Source organism: Microcaecilia unicolor, chromosome 5, assembly GCF_901765095.1.
Source record: "Microcaecilia unicolor chromosome 5, aMicUni1.1, whole genome shotgun sequence".
NCBI lineage: Eukaryota > Metazoa > Chordata > Amphibia > Gymnophiona > Siphonopidae > Microcaecilia > Microcaecilia unicolor.
In genome coordinates this window covers 181862945-181888854 of record NC_044035.1, presented here as the reverse complement: position 1 = coordinate 181888854, position 25910 = coordinate 181862945, and the positions used below count along the sequence as shown (strand labels likewise).

At 41.7% G+C, this 25910-nt stretch overlaps 1 protein-coding gene across 1 annotated transcript in view; it reads right to left on the bottom strand.

Annotated features, from left to right (window-relative positions):
• LOC115471305 (phosphatidylcholine-sterol acyltransferase-like) overlaps window positions 1-25910 on the bottom strand; it is a 76152-nt gene that overhangs the window by 43952 nt on the left and 6290 nt on the right. Inside the window, exon 2 of the mRNA XM_030205006.1 lies at window positions 21487-21714. Within this exon, the coding sequence (XP_030060866.1) occupies window positions 21487-21714 (228 nt within the window). The remainder of the gene's footprint in view (window positions 1-21486; window positions 21715-25910) is intronic.

Genomic DNA, 25910 nt, shown 5'->3' with positions numbered 1-25910 from the left:
ACAGTGTAGTAAATTTAAAACAAATCGGAGAAAATTCTTCTTCACCCAACGCGCAATTAAACTCTGGAATTCGTTGCCGGAGAATGTGGTGAAGGTGGTTAGCTTAGCAGTTTAAAAAGGGGTTAGATGGTTTCCTAAAGGACAAGTCCATAAACCACTACTAAATGGAAAAATCCACAGTTCCAGGAATAACATGTATAGAATGTTTATACGTTTGGGAAGCTCGCCAGGTGCCCTTGGCCTGGATTGGCCGCTGTCGTGGACAGGATGCTGGGCTCAATGGACCCTTGGTCTTTTCCCAGTGTGGCATTACTTATGTACTTATGCACTGTACCTGCATGTAACTCACCTTGAGCTACTACTGAAAAAAGGTGTGAGCAAAATCTAAATAAATAAATAAACTTTCATATACCTTCTGAATGTACAATAACTTTTTAATCTCTCTAAAGTTACGTGATAATTTTTTCCACAAATCAGGGCCACTACCTACGTTAGATTTCTTCATAGTAAAGGATTTTCAGCATACTAAGTTCAAAGGTATTGTTAATCTAATTTCTCGTGCAGAACACAGCAGTCTTGTGGCAGAAAACAAAAAGATTGTATTGCAAAGATAGGATGGGGCTAAACCATATAAAAATTTTAAAACAAACATTAATAGCTTGTAACTTAATTAGGAGCAGGGTATCACGATTGGTAAATCTTTCCTTCAGGATCAGTTTGTATTTGTGAATCCGGTGAACCTAACAAGACAATATTACAGTAATCTAGTTGGCTCATAATCACTGCTAACAAAACTGTTTGTAATTGAGTCAGCACAAGAACAACATACATTTAGTTATATTTAAACAAATGAGACATCTGCATGAAACAAAATATTTATTTTTATTATTTTGACTTATAAAACCACTTGTCCCTGAAACATACTCAAAACAGAATAATCCATTTGTGTATCTAAAATGTAAACTTCTACAAAACAGATGAGATGAAGATGTGATTCCATGTGCCCCAATGAAAGGAGAGTTAAATTTTACTTCCATTTAATTTCAATATATTCCATCTTTATAATACCAGGCTTCCCAAGGCAGATTACAACAACAGTTAAGAAGAACCTATCAGGAAACAGGATATCCTCCTTAAGAACATAAGAATGCCCATACTGGGTCAGACCAATGGTCCATCTAGCTCAGTATCCTGTTTCCAACTGTGGCCAATCCAGGTCACAAGTACCTGGAAGAAACCCAGAAAGTAGCAACATTCCATGCTACCAATCCCAGGTCAAGCAGCAGCTTCCCTATGTGTGTCTCAATAGCTGACTATGTACTTTTCCTCCAGGAACTTGTCCAAACCTTTTTTTAAACCCTGATACTCTAACCACGGTTACTACATCTTCTAGCAAAGAGTTCCAGAGCTTAACTATTCATTGATTGAAAAAATATTTCCTTCTATTTGTTTTAAAAGTTGTGACAAGGCAAGCCTCAGAAACTCCCCAGTGAAGCAGTTGAGCCCGGAACTACGGGTCCCAGAAGTTCTTGCAAGAATGAGTAAGGAGAGTAGTCCTAAAAAGATGGAATGGATTCCGAGTCCCAGCAGGGGGAGCAATGGCTCGAGGCAGGGTGAGCCTGTTACTCCCTTCCCCACTAGAGGGCGAGGGAAGGATGAAGCTCTGTTTCCCTGGCTTCACCATCAGTATATAATTCCCCCCAGCTGTGAGAAGGGGAGGGCAGATATCCTGGAGACTCTCGGTCACCAGGGAGAAGGAGAGATGAAGGGAGAGAGAGATTCCATGGAGTATGTGGAGGAAGGAAGTAGTCTGCCACTAGAGCTGCCCAAGGGAGAGGAGCCAGCTACCATGGACTGGGAGACTTCAAAGGTTGCCCTGCCCAGCACATGAAGGCAGTGGAGGAGGCCACACTGGGTGTGGTGCTGAGAGATGGGAGAAACTGTCAACCCTGCTCCTGACAGGGTTCTTTCTGTGCTGTGTAAGAAAGCAGGTGATTTGGGGTATTGATTTGATGTGCAAAGACTGTCAATGAAGACTTTTTCTGAACTATGGTGCCCTATGGGAAGTATGCCAGACTCTTACTGAACCCTTCTGAAGGAGGGGGAAGGAAGGGAAACTAAGACCTAATAGAGGGCCTGAACTCGTGAGGAGCTGAACATTTGCAGAGGGATTTGGGACCTGGACTGTACCTTTTTCTTTTGAGGATTATCTCAGGAGGACTGTACCTTTTGTTTTGAGGAATATATTATGATTTTTGGTATGAAATTGCCTTGATAATAAAATACTTTGGCCCGAGTCCCAGTATCAGCAGTATTTTGTCCTGGAACCCTGGGAGCCCGCAGGCTTGCCGGCTTCACCCAAGAGGAGGAAGTGGACCCCCATTACAAAGTGTTTACATGTAACTTCATTGAGAGACCTATTTACTAAGCCACGGCAAAAAGTGGCCTGCAGCAGTGTGAGCATGTCTTTTGGGCATGTGCTGGGCCAGTTTTTACCGCGTCCTGGAAGAAGGGGCTTTTTTTAAGGGGCTGGAAAATGGACCAGCGGCAACATAAAAACCAGCACATGTCCATTTTCGGCCTGAGACCTTACCGCCACCCATTGACTTAGCATAGCAGTAAGGTCTCATGTGCTACCTGGGCGGTAGGTATGCAGCATGCACCCACTGCTGTTTACCACTGGGTAAGCGCCACACGGTAGAAAATAGAAAATATTTTCTACCGAGTCTTTTTGGCACGTGCCAAATTCAGAATTACTTCCCGGGGCATGCAGTAGCCGGGCAGTAATGCAAATTTGGCGCACACTGGACTCATGTAGACCCTTACGAGCCTTTGTAAAAGGCTCCTGAATGTCCCTTAGTCTTTGTAGTTTTTGAAAGAGTAAAAAATTGATTCACTTCTACTCGTTCTACACCACTCAGGATTTTGTAGACCTCAATCATATTTCCCCTTAGCCATCTCTTTTTCAAGCTGAAGAGCCTAACTTCTTTAGCCTTTCCTCATATGAGAGAAGTTCCACCCCCTTTATCATTTTGGTTGCTCTTTTTTGAACCTTTCTAATTCCACTATATCTTTTTTGAGATACGGCAACCAGAATTTAATGTTATACTCATGGTGAGGTTTCACCATGGAGTGATACAGTCGCATTATAGTATTATTGTTCTTATTTACCATCCCTTTCCTACTAATTCCAAGCATCCAGTTTGCTTTTTTGGCTGCCGCCGTACCCTGGGCAGAAGGTTTCAGCATATTGTCTACGACAACACCAACATCTTTTTCTTGGGTGCTGACCACCAAGGTGGACCCTACCATGAGGTAACTATGATTTAGATTATTCTTCCCAATGTGCATCACTTTGTATTTGTCCACATTAAATTTCATCTGCTATTTGGATGCCCAGTCTTCCAAATTCCTAATGTCTTCCTGCAATTTTTCACAATCCGCATGTGTTTTTTTAACAACCTTGACTATTTTTATGTCATCTGCAAATTTTGTCACCTCACTCGTCATTCCGATTTCCAGGTCATTTATAAATATGTTAAATAACGCCAGTCCCAGGACACTTAAATTTGGCCATGTATTACTGTATTCTATAGAACAGTGTAGAGAAATGAGCACAAAATATAGAGAGTTTATTACTGCTGTTTCTACCAGCTACAATAATTGTTTAAGCTGTTTTAGTGATATTGAATTTTATTTTATAATATATAGCTAGACATGGGAAGTTTTCAAATAAATTAAAAAAAACCTGTCAAGTAAAAATAAATGTTCTATCCTCCACCTTTTAAGACACTGCTTATCCAACCAGAACAGCTTTAGACTTTTATTTCTAACTAGTAAAAAAGGCCCGTTTCTCAAACAAATGAAACGGGCGCTAGGAAGGTAATGACCTTCTGCCATTAATGTTTTTAATGGAAGTGTAAGGATAAATGTGTTGTGATGGTAATGAATAATTTTAATTGTTGTATTATGTGAAATATTATGCATAAAAATGAGATATGTATTCTTTTATGTATTTGTATTGTTTGTCTGTGGTTGATATTTATTGTATGCTGTTTCGCATGGAGACACTAAGAGCAGTCATAGCCTTGGTTCAAGCGGAAGAATTTCTCACTGCCGTCTATCTCAAGGAGACGTACTTGCAAATATGCATATGGTTCCCACATCTGAGGTTTCTACATGTTGCGGTGCTGGGCCTTCACTTCCAGTTCAGGGCTTTGTCCTTCAGTTTGGCCACAGCTCCAAGAACATTTACTGAGGTTATGGTGGTGGTGGCGGCAGTGTCCTTAATTCATGTGTCATCCTATTCAGGTAGCGTGGTGGTGAAGGACAGAATTGTCCATTTTCTGCAGTTGTTGGGTGATCATTTTTGAGCAGAGCAGACTTAACTCCATCACAGATGCTGGAGTACCTAGGTGTTCTATTCCCGCTGGTCTCCAGTGTCACAGAAGTACAACCTTCATCTTCCTTGGACATTGGTTGCTAGATGGAGAATGCAATGGTGGTTGTCATGTAGGAATTTGACCATCAACACAGTGGAAGGTGGTTGGATGCCAGCAAGTCGGGTTAAGGAGCTCATTACAAGTTCCATCTGGCACAGGGCATCTGGATGAAATATGAGTCTCAGTGGTCAATAAATCACAGAACTTAGGGCAGTGTAGAATGCCTTATTCGACTTCGTTCCCTTTCTGGTGGGGGCCCTGGTCTGAGTTTTCTCCCAAAGAGTTGGCGTTCCTGAAATACAGAAAAACTCAAGAAGAGGAACACGGAGAGGAATACCGGATGAAACTGAAAGAAGCCAAGAGAGAGATATGTCTGGCGAAAGCGCAAGCGGAAGAAAAAATGGCTAGAAATGTAAGGAGGGTTGACAAAAATTTCTTCAGGTATATTAGTGAAAGGAGGAAGACTAAAAAAGGAATTGTGAGACTGAAAGATGCTGGGAACCGCTATGTAGATAATGATGAAGAAAAACCAAATTTGCTAAATAGATACTTTTGTTCAGTTTTCACAGAAGAAAATCTTGGAGAAGGACCACAATTGACTGGCAAAAGTACAAATGAGAATGTAGTGGATACAGCACCGTTCACGGAAGAGTGTATGAACAACTTGAAAAGCTAAAGGTAGACAAAGCCGTGGGACCGGACGGGATCCACCCCAGGATATTGAAGGAGCTCAGAGAGGTTCTGGTGGGTCCTCTTAAAGATTTGTTTAATAAATCCTTGGAGACGGGAGAGGTTCCGTGGGATTGGAGAACGGCGGATGTGGTCCACAAAAGTGGTGATAGGGAAGAAGTTGCCGCACGTCCATTTTCTGCAAAAACTTTTAAAAAGGCATTTTTTACAGGTGCATTGAAAAATGATTCTGCGTGCACCCAAAACACACATCTACACTACCACAGGCTATTTTTCAGCACACCTTAGTAAAAGGGCCTCTTTGTTTTTGTGGCAATTTTGCAAAAGAAGTGCAGGCTGTATGTACCCTCTTGTGAGCTCTCCAGGGACAGAAAAATACTTTCTGTGCCTGAACATAACTCACCTTGATCTACAACTGAAAAAAAAGATATGAGCCAAATCTAAAAGTGCCTGGGGGTCTGTAGAAGGTGGCAGGGAAAGGTATAAATCTGAATATGTACCCCGGTGCAGAAAAAGCTGGTCCCAGCTCTGCTTATTGCTGAAAAACAAGAATGCAAGTTCTTTAAATGTCAACAACACTTATACCTAATTCTGATTGGAAACATTTTTATACCTATCTTAGCTATTGCATACCACAGAAAGGAGAGGGTGAAGTGAGCTGAACCTTTCCCCCAGACAACACAATCTTGTACAGAGGGCTTTTCCCCCCTATACATCAGTTATGGGGTGTCTGCACTATATCAAATGAAAATCTGTGCCTACACTTTATAACCCCTTTTAAAAAATACGTTTACAGTATGCTGAATTTAATGGACTTTTCTTATTATCAATTTGTCAAGAGGTAATCACTTTGCCTGCCGGCTTCACCAATGTAACATGTCAATAATTTGGAGTTTCGAATGCTGAACGGTAAACAGTTAACTCTCAAGCTTTCACATCGTGAGATTTATGTTTTTCCTTCCATGAATAACATCTTCACAAATGAGGTAAGAAATTCCCCTTCCTTTCTCCTCCTCAACCCACACACATGCACAAGTACTTTCCTCACACCCAGTTCAGCCCACACCATTCTTTCGTAGATTGCATATTATCTGAGTACACTGACTTCTTTTATTTGTTTGGTGAAGCCTTGAACTCTATCAGTATGAGAAGAAAAGTAAAATGAAAAGCTAAAAAAAAAAAAATCCTTCAAGCCTCAAGGCTTGATATATTTCAACATGTCCTTCCACAGACAAGTCCAAAGGGTTAGAAATGAAGGACGGACTGCACATCAACATGCAGTGTCATGGTCTTTTCAACTGCTCTTGACAGTTCTTCATATTTCATTTTCCCTCCATCACCATGACACAGAGACTCACTGATATCACTCAAATCACATGATTAGGGTTTCCCAAACTAGGGCTGCAGAGCTATGTTTAGATTGAAGTATGCGTTGATAGGATAAGGAAATGCTAGCTTTACATAGGCTGTATGCTCACGGACAACATATTCAAGGTAAGATCGCACCATGGAGTGATACAGAGGTATTATAATATTCGTTTATCTTATTTCCTATCCCTTTCCTAATAATTCCTAGCATTCTGTTTGCTTTTTGGCCACTGCCACACACAGCAGAAGATTTCAGCTTATTGTCCATGATGACACCTAGATCTTTTTCTTGGGTGGTGACTCCTAAAGTGGAACCTAGCATCAAGAAACTATGAATTGGATTATTCTTCCCAATGTACATCACATTGCATTTGTCCATATTAAATTTCATCTGCCATTTGGCTGCCCAGTCTTCCAGATTCCTAAGGTCCTTCTGCAGTTTCTCAGAGTTCACATATGATTTAACAACTTTGAATATTTGGTGTCATCTGCAAATTTAATCACCTACTTGACATTTCCATTTCCAAATCATTTATAAATAGCACCAATCCCAATACAGATCTCTGAGACATACCACTATTTACCTTCCTCCATTGAGAGAAATGACCATTTAACCCTACTCTCTCTTTTCTATCTTGTAACCAGTTCCCAATCCACAACAGGAATCTCTCATGAAAGTCTTTGTAAAAGCCTTTCTGAAATCTAGAAACACTACATCAACTGGCTGGCTGGCCTTAACTAGGGGCAGCCACAGGGGCCCATGCTTAACTGAGCTAACTTTATAACTGACTGCTGACCAAAAGTTAAAAGCTTATTTTCCCTTTCATCTCCATTTCCATCTCTTTCCTTCTCCCTTTCCCTTGGCAATTGTGATGCTCAGCACTGACATTGTATACTCCTTCCATCACACCACCAACCAGCCCTTACATCTTCTCCCTCTCACTCCCCCTCACCCTTTGGTGTCACGCTTCTCAGAAAGATAATACCATTTTATTGCCTTTTTGGTTTCACCTCCTCACAGCATCAGCTTTAAATAAATAAATAAATAAATCTCCAACACCTCATTTGAAATTTTAAGTCTCGGGTAGGGGAGACCCACAATTGTTAAAGCCAGCCTTGTTGGTGAGGCAAGATTTCCCTTGGCTGAAACCATGTTGATTCTGTCCCATTAAACCATGTTTTATCTATCCCCCCTGTTTACTAAGCAGCGCAGCAATGTCGACATAGCCCATTCAAAGTACATGGGCTGTGTTGGCATTAGCGCAAGACAGCCACTAGCGCAGCTTAGTAAACGGGGGGGGGGGGGGGGGAGGGTATGTGTTCAGTAATTTTATTCTTTATAATAGTTCCTATCTTTTTGCCTTGCCCTGACATCAGGCTTACCAGTCTGTAATTTCCTAGAACTCGCCAATCTTCAGGTCCCATGAAAAAGTTTAATGACAGGTTACAGATTACTAATAGTAGATCAGCAATTTCATGTCTGATTTCTTTCAGTACCCTAGGGTATATACCATCCGGTCCAGATGGTTTACTACTCCAAGATGTGTATGTGTCCGATTTAATAAACCTGAATATTCAATAAGAGCCCATTAAGGAGCTACAAGCTCAACTTTTTGGTTTTCAACACTAGAGAGGTAAGCACAATCGCCCACTCACTTGTGCAAACCTAGATACAAGTAAGCAGTTAGCTGACACCTGCTGACACATGTAAATGTCAATGTCTAACTCTTTTTTCTTAATACTTATTTTCATTACTGTTGCAAAGTTGAAAATACCTGCATAGGATTTGGTCTTGTTCAAAATACACTCCCTCCACAATTGTGCACTACAGTTAAATTTTTTATATTCCTCTTATACCCCAAATGAGTTCTAAGCAGATAACAATAAAAGACAACCAGATCAGCTATCTAGGAATTAGATCACAGCAATCAAGAAATAAATGTTAATGCTTCTCCAGAACATACTGCCAAAACAATTGAGTTTTGATGACTTTTTTGAGCAGGTCAAAGCTAGATAAGGACCTGATATCTTCTGGTAAAGCTGACCAAAAATTGACTGATAAAAAAAGGTTTGAAGTATTTTCTGATATCGTACACTTTTAGGGCCTGGAAATAAGCACACCCCTGGTCACTGGTGTTCTTGACAGTAGAAAGGGTCGTGACAACAGCATCAAACAATGGTATCCCTCATATATAGACCCACATCTATGAGATAATAAAAACTATATATCAACCCAAATAAAGGAGTTTGACTCTTGTATATACTGATAGTATGGAGGGTGAATCTATTTGTTTTTCACCAATTTAAAGGGACACCTCCATACTATCAGTATATACAAGAGTCAAACTCCTTTATTTGGGTTGATATATATTATATTGGGTTTGCCTTCTCCCACACTAGTTAGAGTTTTCCTATAATAAAAACTATGTCATAAAACATGATATCTCATAGATGTGAGTCTACATATGAGGGATAATATGTATGATGCTGTTGGCATAGCCCTTTCCACTCTCAAGAACACGAGTGACCAGGGGTGTGTTTCTTTACCTGTAACAGCCTCCTTTCCCTTCAAGTTGAGCCCTTCAATACTGAGAGGCTGCCAGGAATTCAGACACAGGACTGGAATGCTTCCAGCAGGAAGGAGAAGCATCAGATGACCAGAAGAGAGAGAAGAAGAAGTACCAGGCAGAACCATATCCAAAACAGCAGCCAGAGACAAAGTCTAGTCACAGGCAGAGAAGTTTCATTACCAAGAAGCAGCAACCAACAAGGTCCTCAGAGACTCATAGGAGACCTATCTGAAGATAAGGAAAGCAGGGAGTTCCAGGGTTATATAAGCACAGGGATGCATACTTTGGGAACCAGTCAGAGAACAGGCATTCATAGGGGAAGCATAGGGGTGCTTCAGATCATCAGCTCAAGACTAGTAACAGTATAAAGGCAGGAAGGGCCCGGGTTTACTTTCTATATGGGACCAGTCCATCATTTGAACGGGCTGTGTCAGCATTTAGCGCAGGGCAGCTGCTAGCATGGCTTAGTAAACAGGGGGTTAATGTTGTAATTCTGGATAACTGTTCCATCTCTTGCTTATTTAAACCGCAGTGAACCACACCTACAAGGTATTTGCGGTATATAAATACCAAGTGTAATGTAATATAATGTAATGTACAATTTAAAAAATCATAGAAAGGCAGCAGAAAGGAACGCCATTGAAAACAGGAAAGGCAATGAATCATACCATCATACCAATAGTAAGGCTAAGAAAATAGAAAGGAGGGAAGGGGAGGGACAAGAAGGGAAAAAGGGGGAAGCAGTGACTGATGTTCACCTTCATCTTCCAGCATTAATGCCACTGCAAATAGATAGGCTTTTAGGCCTACTTTAAAATTTAGAAAGATGTTTTTCTCTTTCTCTTTCCTTTATTTGTTAATTTCTGAATTTTCTAAATCATTGTATTGGAATGTGCCATTGAATATGCCCTCTGACTGTTATAGCACTGTCTGGGCAGAGCTGGTGCAGTCCTGAATTTATGTGGGCACCAACAATATTCAGTGCCAGTGCCTACATAGCTAACAACTGGACAAGTAGGAACGCTTACCTGTGTATACTTGACTATAAGCCAAGATTTTTGGGCCCAAAACAAGCCCAAAAATTGTGATTTTGACTTATAGTCGAGTTGGCACAAATTTCTGTCCTTTCCCCCTTTCCTCATGGTGACTGGCATTTCTCCAGTCACTCTTATTCTTAACAGTTTCTAAAAACAACCTTGCTCTTTGGACATTTGTCCATCTTTATTTGCTGAAAAATATTCCATCAAGTCTAATCTGTTAGATAACTTGTTTTGTAAATGCTGTGTTTGAGGAAGGAATCTATCCAGATGATTTGTCCCATATTGTTTTAACCCCCATCCTTAAATAACTCGGGGCTGATTCTTCTAAAGTTGAAAATTATAGGCCAGTTGCCAGTATATCATGAACAGCCAAACCCCTTGAATTTCTGTTAATATTCATCTTACTGAGGGGCCCTTTTACAAAGTGTTGGTAAACCGCACGCTATCCTGGAACTACCACCAGTCCAATATGGCTGCTAGTGGTAGTCCTGCCTTGAGTGTGTGCCATTTCTGGCGTGCCAGAAAAAAACCCATTTATACTGCAGCGCTAACCAGATGGTAATTGGGCATTGCCATACGCTGCCCGGTTACCATGGAAGCCCTTACCGGTAAGCGCTCCCCCCCCCCCCCCCCCCCCCCCCCCCCCCCCCAGCATGGTCATGCGGTAAGAGTAATCCTACTGCATGGCCATTGTTTTTAGGGGCTTTTTACCCATTGCTGTAAAAAGGGCCCTGGTGTGTGGGGATAAAGGCCCCTGCCACTACTGCAGGGCCCTTTTTCCCGCAACTTAGTAAAAGAACCCCTGAGTTTCTTGTCTGTTCAAATGCTATACACTCAATCCAATATGATTTTAGGTCATTATACTTATTTATTTATTAGGATTTCTTTATCACCTTTTTGAAGGAATTCACTTAAGGCGGTGTACAGTAAGAATAGATCAGACATGAGCAATAGGCAATTACAGCAGTAAAAATATTCAAATAACAATACAAAGTATGACATATTATACTACTTAGAATGTTAACACAATACGTAATAGAACATTTTAATTGATAGTGAAGGGGTAAAGCAAATATGGAACATATAGATAGGTAAGAGAGTACGAAGAGTTAGATAGTAGGGTGACTAATTTAAAGAAAGTTGCACATGTGGTCAGAGAGATGGTTAAATATTATCTCAGCTACGGTAGGAGTGAATAAACATGTCCTGCTGCAGTATGTGCAGCCCATGTCACTCCTTGTGTGCGTGAGTACATAAACTTTATTAATGGAATTGGTCTCAGAAATTAGGACATTAAGTAAAGGGAAATAATTTGTACTTTTACAATTTGACATATCCACTGCATTTGATGCAGTGGACCATTCTAAGTTGTTTTACAGAATGAGTGAACTGGTTTGGGGAGTTTTTAGAAAAGAGAACATATGGCGTGTGAAAGGAAACAGTATAATGGAGGTCCCACTGTAGTGTTCCCCAGGGTTCACCGCTTTCGTCCCTATTGTTTAATATTTATTTGAGAACTTTATGAGTTGATTTATAATCGGTCAGGTGTCTCTATTTTCTCAGATGCTGCTATTTTTCTTCTTTGTCCTGCTTTACATAAGTTTGAAGATACATTGGCATCTTCAAAGCAAATTATTGCAAAGACAGATTTTTGGGCCCAGGAAAATTTTTTAAAGTTAAACAAGTTCAAAACAAAGATCGTTTGATTTGGTCAATATAAACTCCTTCCTGTCAGGGATTTTACATTGCCTTCCGATGAGATCTTGAAATCTGAAGATAAATCTAAAATTCTTGGAGTCTTAATTGATTCTAATTTAATGATTGAACCTTAAATTAATGCTCTGGTAAAAAAAACAATTATTCTATTGATTGTGACAGTTGAGGGCAATTTGATCAGTGTTGAGTCCTCAGGGTTTTAGGAATACTGCTCAGGCTATACTACTTCCATACTGTATCTAGATTATTGTAACTTGCTGTACTGTGGACTTTTGGATAAATTTTATTTATTTATTTTATTTGCTACATTTGTATCCCACATTTTCCCACCTATTTGCAGGCTCAATGTGGCTTACATATTATCGGAAAGGCGATTACCAATTCCGGTAAGAAAACAAATACAAAGTAGTGTCCGGTAAGAAAGACAAGTCCGGTGAGAAAAACAAATACAAAGTAATGTTGGGTAGTATAGATTGGACTGGAACAAACACAGTTATAGCATCTTTGAGCGGAAGAGTTATGTTATGTCCATTTCAGGCTTTGGGTTCGTTGTGTTGCAGAGTCCGGGCTTTGGGTTTGTTGTGTTGCAGAGTCCGGGCAATTAGGTTGGGTAGGTAGGGTAGGCCTTTTTGAACAGGTTAGTTTTTAGTGATTTCCGGAAATTTAAGTGGTCATATGTTGTTTTCACGGCATTTGCTAGTACGTTCCACAATTGTGTGCTTAAGTATGAAAAGCTGGATGCATAGGTAGATTTGTATTTAAGTCCTTTGCAACTTGGGTAGTGGAGATTTATGTATGTTCGTGTGGATCTGGATGTGTTTCTGGTTGGTGGGTCCTTGAGGTCTGTCATGTATCCTGGGGCTTCACCATAGATTATTTTATGCACTAGGGTGCAGACTTTGAAAGCAATACGTTCTTTTATAGGAAGCCAGTGTAGTTTTTCCTGGAGGGGTTTTGCGCTTTTGAATCGCGTTTTTCCAAATATAAGCCTGGCTGCCATGTTTTGAGCGGTCTGAAGTTTATGGTTTGTTCTGTGCATCCCGCGTAGATTCCATTGCAGTAGTCTGCATGGCTTAATACCATTGATTGTATCAGGTTACGAAATGTTTCCCTCGGGAAGAATGGTTTCAGGCGTTTGAGTTTCCACATAGAATGGAACATTTTCTTTGTTGTGGATTTTACTTGGCTCTCTAGTGTTAGGTTTCAGTTGATTATGACACCGAGGATTTTCAGGCTGTCTGAGTTAGGGAGGGTGTATTCTGGGGTGTTTATAATTTTAGGGTTGTCCATATTGTGATGGGATGAGAGGATGAGACAGTGTGTTTTTTCTGCATTGAGTTTCAGTTGGAATGCATTTGCCCATGAGTTCATGATGTCCAGGCTGAGTTTGATTTCATTGGTGATTACTGTCAGATCATGTTTGTAAGGGATGTATATTGTGACATCATCTGCATAGATAAAAGGGTTAAGGCCTTGGGTGGTTAATGACTTGGCTAGTGGGGTCATCATTAAGTTGAAGAGGGTTGGCGATAGTGATGAACCTTGGGGTACTCCGCAGTCTGCTTTCCATGGTGAAGACATGTTTGAAATCATTAAAGAGGCTGCAATTATTGCAGAATACTGCTGCTAGACTTATTTTTTGATTAGGAAAGTTTAAGAGAGCCTCCCTTTTGTTGGTGAAGTTGTATTGGCTACCTATTAGAGCGAGGATAAAATAAAGTGGCATTCCTTGTTTTTAAGTCATTATGGGGGAGATTCTATATATTGCACCTAGAAAATCCACAAGGGAATTGTTTTAACCTAAGCATATTCTAAAAGATTTAGGCACTGTATATAGAATACACTTAGTTGATCTCTCCTAGCGCTACTAAGCACATCCATTTACACCAATGAAAATGTGGCATAAATCCATGCACGTAGATTTACACAGACTGGTCCATATTCTATAGCAATGTGGCTAAATTTGGGAACACCCATGAAATGCCCATAGCCTTGCCCCTTTTGAACTGTGCACTTTAGAGGGCACAGTTCATTACAGTATACGCTTAGCGAGTTATGCATGTAAATTCTAATTATTGCCAATTAGTTCTCATTATTGCTTCTTAAGTGCCATTAACAATGCTGATTGGTATATAGTTTGAATATTCCAAGATTTCTTGCATCTACTCATCTGACTCATTGTATGAAACTTAATTATCCATCGATGAGAAATATTCATTATAATATCTTGTAGAGCTTACTTTTGCCTATCAACGAGCTTTTTTTAAAACATTCAAGGTGCTGTATAAGTCCCGACCTGGAAGTTCCATTTCCTACCTAGATGCCGTATGCAAAATCAGGCTTCATTTGTGTCAGGTTGGGTAAAACCAAAGGTTCGTCAAACCAGCATCTTATCTTTGACAGAAGTGAATCTGTGCCATTAGGAAGTACCTGGCAAATCCCAAGGAGCAAATCTATTCCCTGCAGATCACACCCAGGGAAATCAGTGCTTTCTCAAGTCTAGTTAATAATTGTCTATGGCCCTGTCCTCCAGGAACCCATCCAAATCATTTTCTAAAACAGAGCCTTCACCATATTCTCTGGCTACAAATTCCACAGCTTCTTTGTGTGCTGACTGAAAAAACAGTCTTACATTTGTTTTAAATATGTTACCAATTAATTTTGTGTGTCCTCTACTTTTTGTCCTACCAGAAAGGGTAAATGACTGGTCCCTTTCACAATTTTCCACATCCCTCATGATTTTATAAACTTCTAGCATATTCTCTTTCAGTTATCTCTCCCCCAAGGTTAAAAAAACAACAACAACCTGTTCATCCCTTCATCATAGGGGAAGCTATTCCATCCCTCATATGATTTTAATTGCCCTTCTCTGTACCTTTTCTGGGCCCTCTATAGTCTATATTTCATTCAAATGTGTTAGCAAGTACTGCATACAATACTCAAGGTACAGTTGTACTGTGCGTATGTACAGAGGCAACATGATATTTCTAGTTTTGTTTTCTATTGTTATCTGAATAGTTCATATTAGATTTTCTTTTTCAGCTGCCACTATTTACAGAGCTGAGGATTTCAACATAGCATTCACAGTGACTACAAGATCCTATACTTTAAATTATTATTTCCTGTGTGTATCACTTGTTCACATTAAATTTCATCTGCCATTTAAGCAACCAGGTCCCCAGTCTCACAATATCCTTCTGCAACTCTCTAGAATCTGCTCATGTTTTAACAACTTTGAATAAATTGGTGTCATCAGTATATCTGATCACCACAAAGCCTTCAGATCTCTGGGGCACACCATTATTCACTGCTATTCACTAGAACAGCTGACCATTTTGCCCTATTCTTTGTCTCCTATCCTTCAACTAGTTGTCAATCAACAACTGGACATTAAGGCTGATTTTCTATAGGGTATCTAAATAAGAATTGGGATAATCAGATCAGGATGTTCACAATTCACAGAGTATTTTATAAAAGCCTCTGCTAAATGCAGAGACTTTTGTAAAATACATGAAAGAATGATGTCAAATACATGTGTATTTGCTGGCATATTGAGCAGCAGAGCCATGTTAGAAAGAAACACATTGACAATAGCAGCAGTACCATACAAAAATTTACACCTTAAAGCACTAGTAAATATACAAGTGAGTTCCAATCATGAAACACACTTGTATTTGCTGGCATTTACATAAAGTGCTGGATTTTTTTAAAATGTTGTATTAGCAGAGTCAGCCCTAGCACTAGGCAAACTAAGCAGTTGCCTAGGGTGGCATAATTTTAGGGGTTGCAATTTCTAATATTCTCTCCCCCTCCCACACCCCCACAGTCAGGGACGGCCCTATAATGACGCCAGCTGAGGCGGCGGCCTCAAGTGGCACTACAAAGGAGCGACATCTTGCCATCAGTCAGCACTCTGCCACATTCCTCCTCCGGCATCTTTCCTTCCTTTCCCTTCCCTTCTATCTACCACCATGCCATGCAACCCCCCCCCCCCCCCCCCCACACACACACACACACACACACCCGGGCCAGCATCTCTCTTTTTCCTTCCTCCCTCCCTCCCTCAACCCTCTTCTCTCGAGTCTACCTTTAATTTGACTCAAAGGTTACCAGGCAGCGGCAGTGATTCACACGTGCTGCCCTGCTGCCGGCCCGATATTCTCTCTCTACTGCTGTGGCCTGCCCTCTCTGAGTAAATTTCTGTTTCCGCTGGGGAGTGCTGCAGTAGAGAGAGAGGATGTCAGGCTGGTGGCAGGGCAGCACCTGTGAATCACTGCTGCCACCCAGTGTGTTTTGAAATAAATTAAAGGTAGATTCGGGGAAAGAGTGTTGAGGGAGGAAGAGGGGAGATGCTGGCCTGCTGTGTAGGGTGGGGGAGGAGAATGTGGAGAGAAAGCGTGAGAGATGTTGGGTTTGGAGTATTAGAAAGAAGGGAGGGAAAGAGAGGTGGAAGGGTGAGATATTGGACTCAGGGAGGGGGAGAGATGAAAGACGTGAGGATGGGGTAATGGAAGAGTGGGCAGGAGAGATGTCAGATTCATGGGAGGGAGTGGGAGAGGGAGAGATGAAAGGGGAGGGTGGGGAGGGAGGAACAGGAGAGGAAGAGGGGAGGGCAGAGGGGTTGTGAGGATTGGGGAGCAGGAATAGATGGGGATGGAGAGAAAGAGATGGACTCGAGAGAGGTCAAAGGGTGCTGAAGGGGGAGAGGGAGAGGGAAAAATGGATGGTACAGGGTGGAAGGGGCAAATAGGGATATGGACGGGGGGAAGGTGAAGGTGGGAGATAGACTTGGGGGAGGCTGGAGGGGGGAAATGGGGAGAAGGGGCGATGGACAGGGAATACAGAGGGTAGATGGACTTGGGGGGCAGAAGTGGGAGAGAGAGATGTCAAATGGGGTAGAAGGGAGGGAAGGAGAGATGTCAGGGGTGGAAGGGTAAAGGTAAAAAACCCCTATGTGTAGTCCAAGCAGAGATCCAAGGAGTAGGGTGGACCAAGAAATCTTTGCAGCCAGAGGTAAATAAAAGCAATTTTATTCAGCACCATACATGTATTTGTCAAACCCTTGAAGCAGATGGTTGTTCCGTTGAAACATGGCCCTGTGTCAGGTCAACTACATGTGTGGTGCTGAATAAAATTGCTTTTCTTTACCTCTGGCTGTGAAGATTTCTTGGTCTACCCCTACTCCTTGGATTTCTGCAGGGGTGGAAAGGTACAAGGGTGGGGTGAGGGATAAGGAGGGGGGGATGCTAGGAATGGTGGATCCATGTGGGAGAGGCCATGGGAGGGATGTCAAGGAGATGAGTGAGAAGAGGTTAGTGTGTATTGAGAGCAGATGAAAGATAAAAGGGAATAGGAGGATGGGAAATATGAGAGCTAGGGGAAGAGAGAAGGAGATAGAAAGTTGATAAGTAGATGAAAAGTGAAAAGGAATAGAGCAAGAGGGCAAAAGTTGAGTGGACAGAGACAGAAAAGAAAAAAATGGAGGATAGCGCTTAAAGAGAAAGATTGATGTATCAGAGACAGGTGTAGTGAGGGAAGGAGGCGAGAGGAGGAAATAACAAATGGACAGCGGCCACTGGAAACAGATTTGGCAGAAGACAGAAAAGCAGAAAAAAAACCTGGGACAAATATGATGGAAAAATAAGGCCCAGAAACACAAAGGTAGAAAAATGTGTTTCATTTTGAATTTATTAACTGGAATATGTTAGCTTTGGAAAATGTGCATCGCAGATGTTTATGTATTGTGTTCAGTACAAAAGGAAATGTATTTGTTTCTTCAGTGTTGTTCTGTTTACTTAAATAGATGTTTTGGTGTTTTAGGGTCCAGTGTAATATTTGTAGTGTTGCCATCCCGGATCATGTGGCATAAGGAAGAAACAAGCAGCTGCATCAGCTAGTTCCTCCTCCTCTGCTGGCCTGAGCTCAACTGCTTATTTGAATTGCGTGGCTGTATGGAGTCTACGTGGTTCAAATAAGCAGTGGGCCTAGGCTGGTAGAGGAAGAGGAAATCAGTAGTTTCTAGGTTTTGAGGCTCCCATTTAAAAAAGGGTAGCAGTAGGGAATTTAAGGGACACAAGCAAGCTGCAACCACAAGCCTGAGCCTTAAACTGAAGAAAACCATGGAAAAGTCAGTCAGAGAGCAGACCAGCTGAGTCTGAAAACACTGTTGTGACTAAGGGCCCCCCTCCCCCCTGGTGACACACACCTCAAGGCTGAGGGAAGAATAAGGGAAGCAAGTCTGAGCCCTTACACTGTACAGCCTGCCAGGATCCAGCCCTTCTTGGAGGATCATCTGACCAGAAGGACCATTCCTGCAGAACTCTGCTGCTGCTGTACCTCCTTCATCCTGCCACCCCCCACGCAACACCAGCATGACCATCCGGCACCACACAGCCAACACAAGTTGGAGAGACTGTGATCCTGCATTGCAGTCAAGGTGAAGAATTAGAAGACTTTTAGAGGTACAATTGAGCCCGGGAGTGGGGGGGGGGGGGGGGGATAGGGTGAGGGAGGGGGCTGTAAAAAAAGGTGGATGGAGTGTGGTGCAGGGAGTGTGGCTAGAAAAAAGATTGGTGATGGGGATGTACATGGGGGAGGAAGGGAAAAGGGGGAAATATAGTACATGGATAGAAGGGGATGGAGAGGAGGGGGGACATGCTGCTCATGTATGGGAGGGGGCACCCCGACATAATAGACCATGACAAAAAAAAACCCAACAAAACAGACTAAAACCAAAACAGACCATGACAAAAAAAACCGTCACAAAACAACCCCAAGACAAAATAGACTCTACACAAAACAGGGCAGGGCATTAATTCTGTTATCAACTACAGCTTCTGCCATTCTGCCTGGCATCAACATCAGGTTTTCTGATCTGTCATTTCCTGGATTTTTTTGGAATGGCACATGATGATACTGTAAGTGTTATCACACCTTGGAAAAGGACAAAGATGGAACAAGTTGTGCAAGGACAAAACAGCCACAGCCAGAACCAAGGTCACAGGAAGCAAAGATAGCTTTATGAAATATGTGTATGTAGCCACAAACCGCCTCCTCCAATCTTTCCCTAAATTTTCTGGAAGCCTGGACCCTCCCTTCTCAACTTGCTTATAAACACAGTACTGCAACAAACAGGACCACAGCCCTAGATCAGCCCATAAAGTAGGGTTACCAACACACTCCTGGCTAGGAGTCCAGGCGTCTTCTGTTGCATGAATAGAGTTGTAATCGGGGTTGGTGTAACCATTAGGTAAACTAGGCTTTTTCCTAGGGGGATAGCTTCTGGGGGGGGGGGGGGGGGGGGGGGCAGCAAAAAGCTGCTGCGCTCAAAGCAAAAGAATAAGTCCTGACAGTTACACAATCATTATCATGTATTTTTACCCTCAAAGAGTGTGGGCAGTTTTCAAATAGCTCCTTTACCTGTTTAAACAGCTTTTGGAAATTGTCCTCATTATGTAAATATGTACAAAAGAAAATATGATGTGCATTATTGATCTGAGAAGGGTAATGGTGGGGTAATCATGACTGCTAAATTTCATTATAAGAATCTCAGGGAGAGAGGGGTTAGGACTTCAGTTTTTTTGTTGTTACATTTGTACCCTGCACTTTCCCACTCATAGCAGGTTCAATGTGGCTTACATATTATATACAGGTACTTATTTGTACCTGGGGCAATGGAGGGTTAAGTGACTTGCCCAGAGTCACAAGGAGCTGCCTGTGCCTGCAGTGGGAATTGAACCCAGTTCCCCAGGACCAAGGTCCACCACACTAACCACTAGGCCACTCCTGGAGGAAGGGGGGGGGGGGGTGGCAAAGCTAAAGGTTTGCCCAGGGTTTCTAATGAGGGAAGGGATGAAATTTTGGATTTAGTTCACACCTTTTTCAGCAGTAATTCAAGGTAAATTATATTCAGGTATAACCTGTATTTTCCTGTCCTTGGAGGACTCGAGTTAAATGTTTTGCCCAAGATCACAATAGGCTGCAGTGGAATTCGAACTAGGTTTCCTTGGTCTACAGCCTACTGCTGTAATTGTTAAGCTACTCCTCCATGCGTTGCACAAATCCTCATTATAATTATGGTTGTCCAAGGGCTGTAACTTTATGCATATACTGGGGAAAAAAATGCAGGACTGATTCAGCTGGTTTGGGTGACCTGGGGTAAACTGCTATGAGAGGGAAGGGCAAGTTGGCACAGGACTGCTGGGAAGCCACAAATCAGATAAAAACTAAACAACAAAAACATCTCAGAATTCAATCACTGGGGTAATACCATGGGGGCTCTACTTCATATAACTGAGCCAGTAATGCAAGCACATATAATACCACAAGATATAACCAAGTATAAACACCAGCACATTTAATACCTCAGGTTTACAAAGGATAGGTCTTATTATAAGTGGTGCTACTACGCGAGATCAAACAGCTAAGGCCACCTTGGAAGCATGGTAGAAAGCAGGAATCACTGGTCTCCCATTCCCATCTCAGAATTAGATTGTAAGCTCTGTTGGGCAGGGACTGTCTCTTCATGTTCAAGTGTACAGCGCTGCATACGTCTAGTAGCGCTATAGAAATGATAAGTAGCAGTAGTAGAATAGGAATGATCACTAATATAGAACATACCTGAAGGGCTGATAAAGAAAGCCACGTGGTGGAGCCACACGCTTAAAACCATGTCATGCAGAAAGCTAATTTTAAGTAAATGTTATGCACGCAGAACTTGCGGGCTAATTGGAAGGGAGAAGCCTGCTGGAACACATGCGCACAAAGGTTCAGCTGTAAGCATAGTTTCTTGTGCACATGCCAAAGAAAAGTAAAAGTGCAGCACACATCTGCAGCTGTTGCTTTGCACATAAATATAAACCTTGCAAAAATTTCTTGCACATAAAGTGTTTGCAAGGCTGATATTTTTATGCACAGAACAACTGCAGATGTGTGCTGGCACTTTCATTTTTGTCTGGACACATGTACTGTTATCTCCCATCTGTGTTTTAAAGTTGCAAGTACTCTTCCAGCTGGAGAAAAAAAAAATCACAAAAATGGCACAAAATCCTTTCAACAAACCCTTCTACGCTCTCCCGGACCTTGGAAAAAATTTCTCATATTGTGCATGAGTCAAAAGCCAGTGTTTCTTTCTGTGCCTTGCAGCGAAATACATAATGGCCTCATTACCATTCATTTTAATGTAGTATATGACCCTGTCTTCCACACAAGTTAACACCCGCGCTCATTCTCTCTCTGTATTGCATGGCCAGTAATGTGATAACTGCGCAGTTAGGCTTGTGGTTCATTTCTGCATGGGCCTCTGAGTCACTAATGTCGGCACATATAACACCACAGGATTACACAAGGTACAGCTGTGTCACTAATGCCATCATAAGAAATACAATTGAATTAGAAGGGATTTGAATCAGTCACTGGCTCATACCAGTACATGTGACAGCACAGGATTCCACCAGACACAGAGTTATTGCAAGATAAAATCAAATCACTGTGCCACAATGAAAGTCGCATTCACTTACATGGATGTAAGGAAGTTAGCTATGTAGTGGTTCTGCATAGAACAGTTTGTAGTTAAATAATTTTGAGCAGACTCTATTATATAGAATAACCCTGAGCAGCCCACATACAGAGATGTTACGGGGTCAGTCAATCTGATCTTACCAAGCACCACAGGAGGGGTGTTGTTGGACAATGCTGCTTCAGGGGTCAAACTTGGAGGGAAGAGCACATCCAGGAGCCAGAACTGGGAGGCAGGATGGACGAGGAACAGTACCAGAACCAGCTGCAGGAAGAGGAGCTGAGCCATGTTCATAACATCCAGGGTTGTGCTGGCTGTGATGGCAGCGCCTGTGAGCAAACAGGCTTTTATTTGAGCACAGAGGGTCAGGGCTGAGATAAGAAGGAAGAGAGAGAATGATGGATAGAGAAGGGAAGGGGAGGGAGAGAGACAGACATGCAGAAAGACTGAAAAAGAAGAAGAAAAACCAGGAGGAGGAAAGAGACAGAAACAATGAAAGAGGGATGTAGAAAAGAAAAGAGGTAGAGAAACTGGAAAGCAGCAGGAAAAATAAAGGCGAGGAGACAGAGGCCAAAGAGAGAAAGATTTTAATGACCTTGTCTTTGTTTATTGTGATGCTGAGAATATGAAGAAAGAAAAGAAAAAGTGGAAATGTGGAATGAGGATATTCAGACTTAAGAGAGGTTTGGGAACCAATTCACTGAACAAGATGAGTGGACGAATCAGGTTACAAATTTTTTAAAAGATGGCATTGCTTTGGGCAAAACTTGTAGCAGAGCCCAGACATTTGCCAACACATCTATTCATAATTCAAGATGGATTTCTGTGGATTGCCTCATTTGCACAAATCCTCTGTATATTTACTTGGCTTTCTCCATGATAACGCATGAAGGGACCCTTTTACAAAGCTGCAGTAAAAAGGGCCCTGCGCTAGATGTGGGAGCCATTTATATCTCTTTTTGGCCTTTTTATCGCAGCAGGTAAAAAGGCCAAAATGAGACATGGACATTCGGTAAGATTGCTCTTACTGCGTGGCCATGCGGGGGGAAGAACTTAATGCCACCCACTGAAGTGGCAGTGAGGGCTTCAGCTCTAATCCAGCAATAACTGGGTAGTGCACAGGACTGCTCAATTACCGCCAGGTACCCCTTGTGGAAATATCTTTTGAATATTTCTGCTAGCGCTGGAAATGCCACATTCTGGGGGTGGAACTACTGCCGGTGCTCACGTTGGGCCGGCCATAGTTCCAGATTGCCGAGCTGTAAGCCTGTGTTGGGCTTACCACCACTTAGTAAAAGGGCCCCAACATTTGATGGATTTTTCATTCCTATCTAGAAAATTCCATGTTTTTCCACACTCACATCAAATGGGAATTCACGTAATGCAAGTTCTAATTAACCTTTTTATATATCCTGTAGTGCTGTATCATCACCTGGAATCTGTGAGCAGCGGAAGAAAGTAGGAAAACAACAATGGGCCCAATATTCAAAACAATTTAAATGGCCAGGAGAGGTTCCTGGCCGGTTAAATCGCCTGTCTGGAACTAACCAGGAATTTTTCAGCAGAACTTAACTGGATAGTGCTGCTGAAAATGGCCAGTTAATGCCCAAACCAAAACTGGCTATTTTGTGGGCATACTGGGGGTGGAGTCAGCACTTAGCCAATTAAGTGCCGATTTTCAGCACTTAACTGTCTAAGATATTTGCATAGATAGGTGCTGCTTACAGAATACGCTTAGGTGGAAATGTTTTCTGCATGGAATTTTTAGCCGTCATATACAGAATCCCCCCTTAGGAGGGAATTCTTTACTTAATCAAAAACTGTGCTCAGCATGATTCTATAAATGATGTTCTGAGTTAGGCACCATTTATAGAATTGCACATACCTCTGGGATCCACACCCAACTTTTAGGTGCGAGCATTTACACCAATTAAAGCTAGTGTAAATCCTGCTGCATAAGTTAGATGCGGAGGGTTTTGAATAATGATGTCCCTTTGATTCTTACTTCACTTTTTCTAGTCTTATGAAAAATCTCATTTATGATCTGTTGAAAACCATTTTTGACTGTACCTTTATTCCATTTGGTAAGATTGATATAGGTCATCTATGTTCTTTATTACTGGTTCCTCATTCTGGAAACATTTCCCCCAGAGAACTGCTGAACTGAGCATGTGCAAGAGAGCCAGCATCAGAGGCCGAAGTGGATCTGCTGACTTAAGTGCTGCTCTGGCAGCACAGGCGGGACTCACAAAGGAGCTCTCTTCTGTTGGCAGGGCTTGGCATCCCTGCCAGCCATTAAAGCAGAGGGGGCCTAAGACAAAAGTGAGGTGGCCCAGACCCTCTGAGGTCCTCCATGGCTATGCCACTGCTTCAGTAGTTAGGAAGTAAGGCCAGTGCCAGGCAGACTTCTATGGTCTGTGCCCTGTACATGGCAAAAATTGGGGTGTTTTATTAAGCCGCAGTAGCATTTTTAGCTCACAGTAGAAATAAGCTGGCGATAAATGCTGAGATGCCCATAGAAATATAATGGACATCTTGGCATTTACCACCAGGTGATTCCTACCGTGAGCTAAACATGCTACCATGGCTTAGTAAAAGACCCCATAATCAGGATCAAATATGGGTATTTTATACCGCATTCATATACTATGAATGTGGGTATTGTGTATCTCAGTGGGGGAAGGGAACACATCTTAATGTTGAAATTAATGAGCAAAATGTTAGTATTGTTGGTTTAATCATGTGTTGGTAATGAATGTGACTATGCAGCTGCCATAATAATGCAGATCTGGTTGTTTTGTTGGGCAGACTGGATAGGTCATGCAAGTCGTTTCAAGTTTAATAAGGCTTGATACTGCCTAATGAGGAGCCCTTTTAGGTGGTTCATAGTAATATAACAAAGCAGTTCTAAGATCAGAAAGGAAGTACATCTGGGGATAGGAAAAAGAAGAGTAAAGTAAAGATTACCAATATCCAGTCAAGTCCATCTGCCAAGTAGGCAACAAGAAGGTGGGTTACTAATCATAAGCATCCTTAAACAGGAAGGTTGAGATTTGATTTAAATGTAGCGTAGGATTCTTCTAATCAGAGAGACAAAAAGTGAGTGTGTTCTATAAAGTGGGACCAGTGATGCTAAACATATATGATCAGATAAAATCATAGCAAATATGGCAGAATAATGGTAGAAAAAGTAGGTTTCAGTTAGCAGAATGAAGGACCTTGGATGTTCCATAGTGGGGTCAGTAGTCGAGAGAGGTACAAGGGGGATACCAGAATTTTGTAGTTTGTGAAAGGAGGTTGTAAGATGTTCTATGAGTAAAGGGTAACCAATGTTCTTCTCATAAGAGGTGGCAACATGATCATATTTTTTTGCTCCGGAGATTAATTTCACAACCAAATTTTGTATAATCTGTAACCATCTAATACCTTGTACTCATGTGCCTTGTTGCAGCAAAAGAATGTGTGAGGTCAGAGAGGGATGACTTGTCAAATAAGTGACGTACTGAATAGATATGTTTTCAAGCATAAACACAGCGTTCAATAGTTTTAGAGATGTGAAATTGAAAGCTCCTAGTATTATCAAGGATGACACCTAAGACTCTTATTGAAGAGTTGAAAGTTATTGGGGTCCCAGCTATGGCGAAAAGGATTGTAGGAATAGGATGTCCTTTGCGCCTTATAATCAGCCCCTTTATCTTATCAGGGTTCAACTTGAGCTTACATAATTGAAGCCAGTTGGCTATACTGGTCAAGTGGTTGTTTAGATTGATGATGTCTTGTTTGTTGTCGTTGTCTAGGCTTGCAAGAATCTGGATGTCATCTGCATAAATGAATGGGGTTAGTCCTAATGATTGAATAAGTGTTAGGAGAGGTGACATGAATATATGGAAAATTGTTGGGGCCAGTATGGATCTTTGAGGAACCCCACAAGGGAGAGAATAGGAACAGGAAGAGGAACCCACCCATGTAACAGTATTGGTTCTATATGAGAGGTATGATTGGAACCAGTCTAGAACTGTATCAGCGATGCCTATGTCTTGTAATCTGCTCAAGATAATGCTGTGAACTACCAAGTCGAATGCTGAGGAAAAGTCTAATGATAGAAGTAGTGTTTTGTCTTGATCTAAGGCCTGATAGATGAATGTTGTGACACCTAAGACAGCTTTCCTAAAGTCAGTCTGGTTTGGATGGAGGGTGGAAATCCTCCAATTGATTCAGTACAAAGCATTCTGCAAGTTTAGATATAGAAGGGATTTGAGTTATGGAGTGATAAGTAGAAGTCTGTGTAGTGGTAGTTTTCACAGTTTGTAATGCCTCAAGGATAGTGGAGGTTGTTTGAAGATTGAAAACTTTCATAGTACTAGTTAATGTTAGTGCAACGTGGAGTGTGCAGTTGTGTTGCAAGAGGTAGTGGATGTTAGAAAGGACAAGCAAATTGTTGAGATATTATCCTCAAAGTAATGGGCAAGATCATCCGCAGAAGGTGCCTGTTCACTCAATAATGGAGCAGTAGATGAAGAGATGAGAGATTTGAGAATGAGATATATTTTCTCAGAGTTGGGGTCAG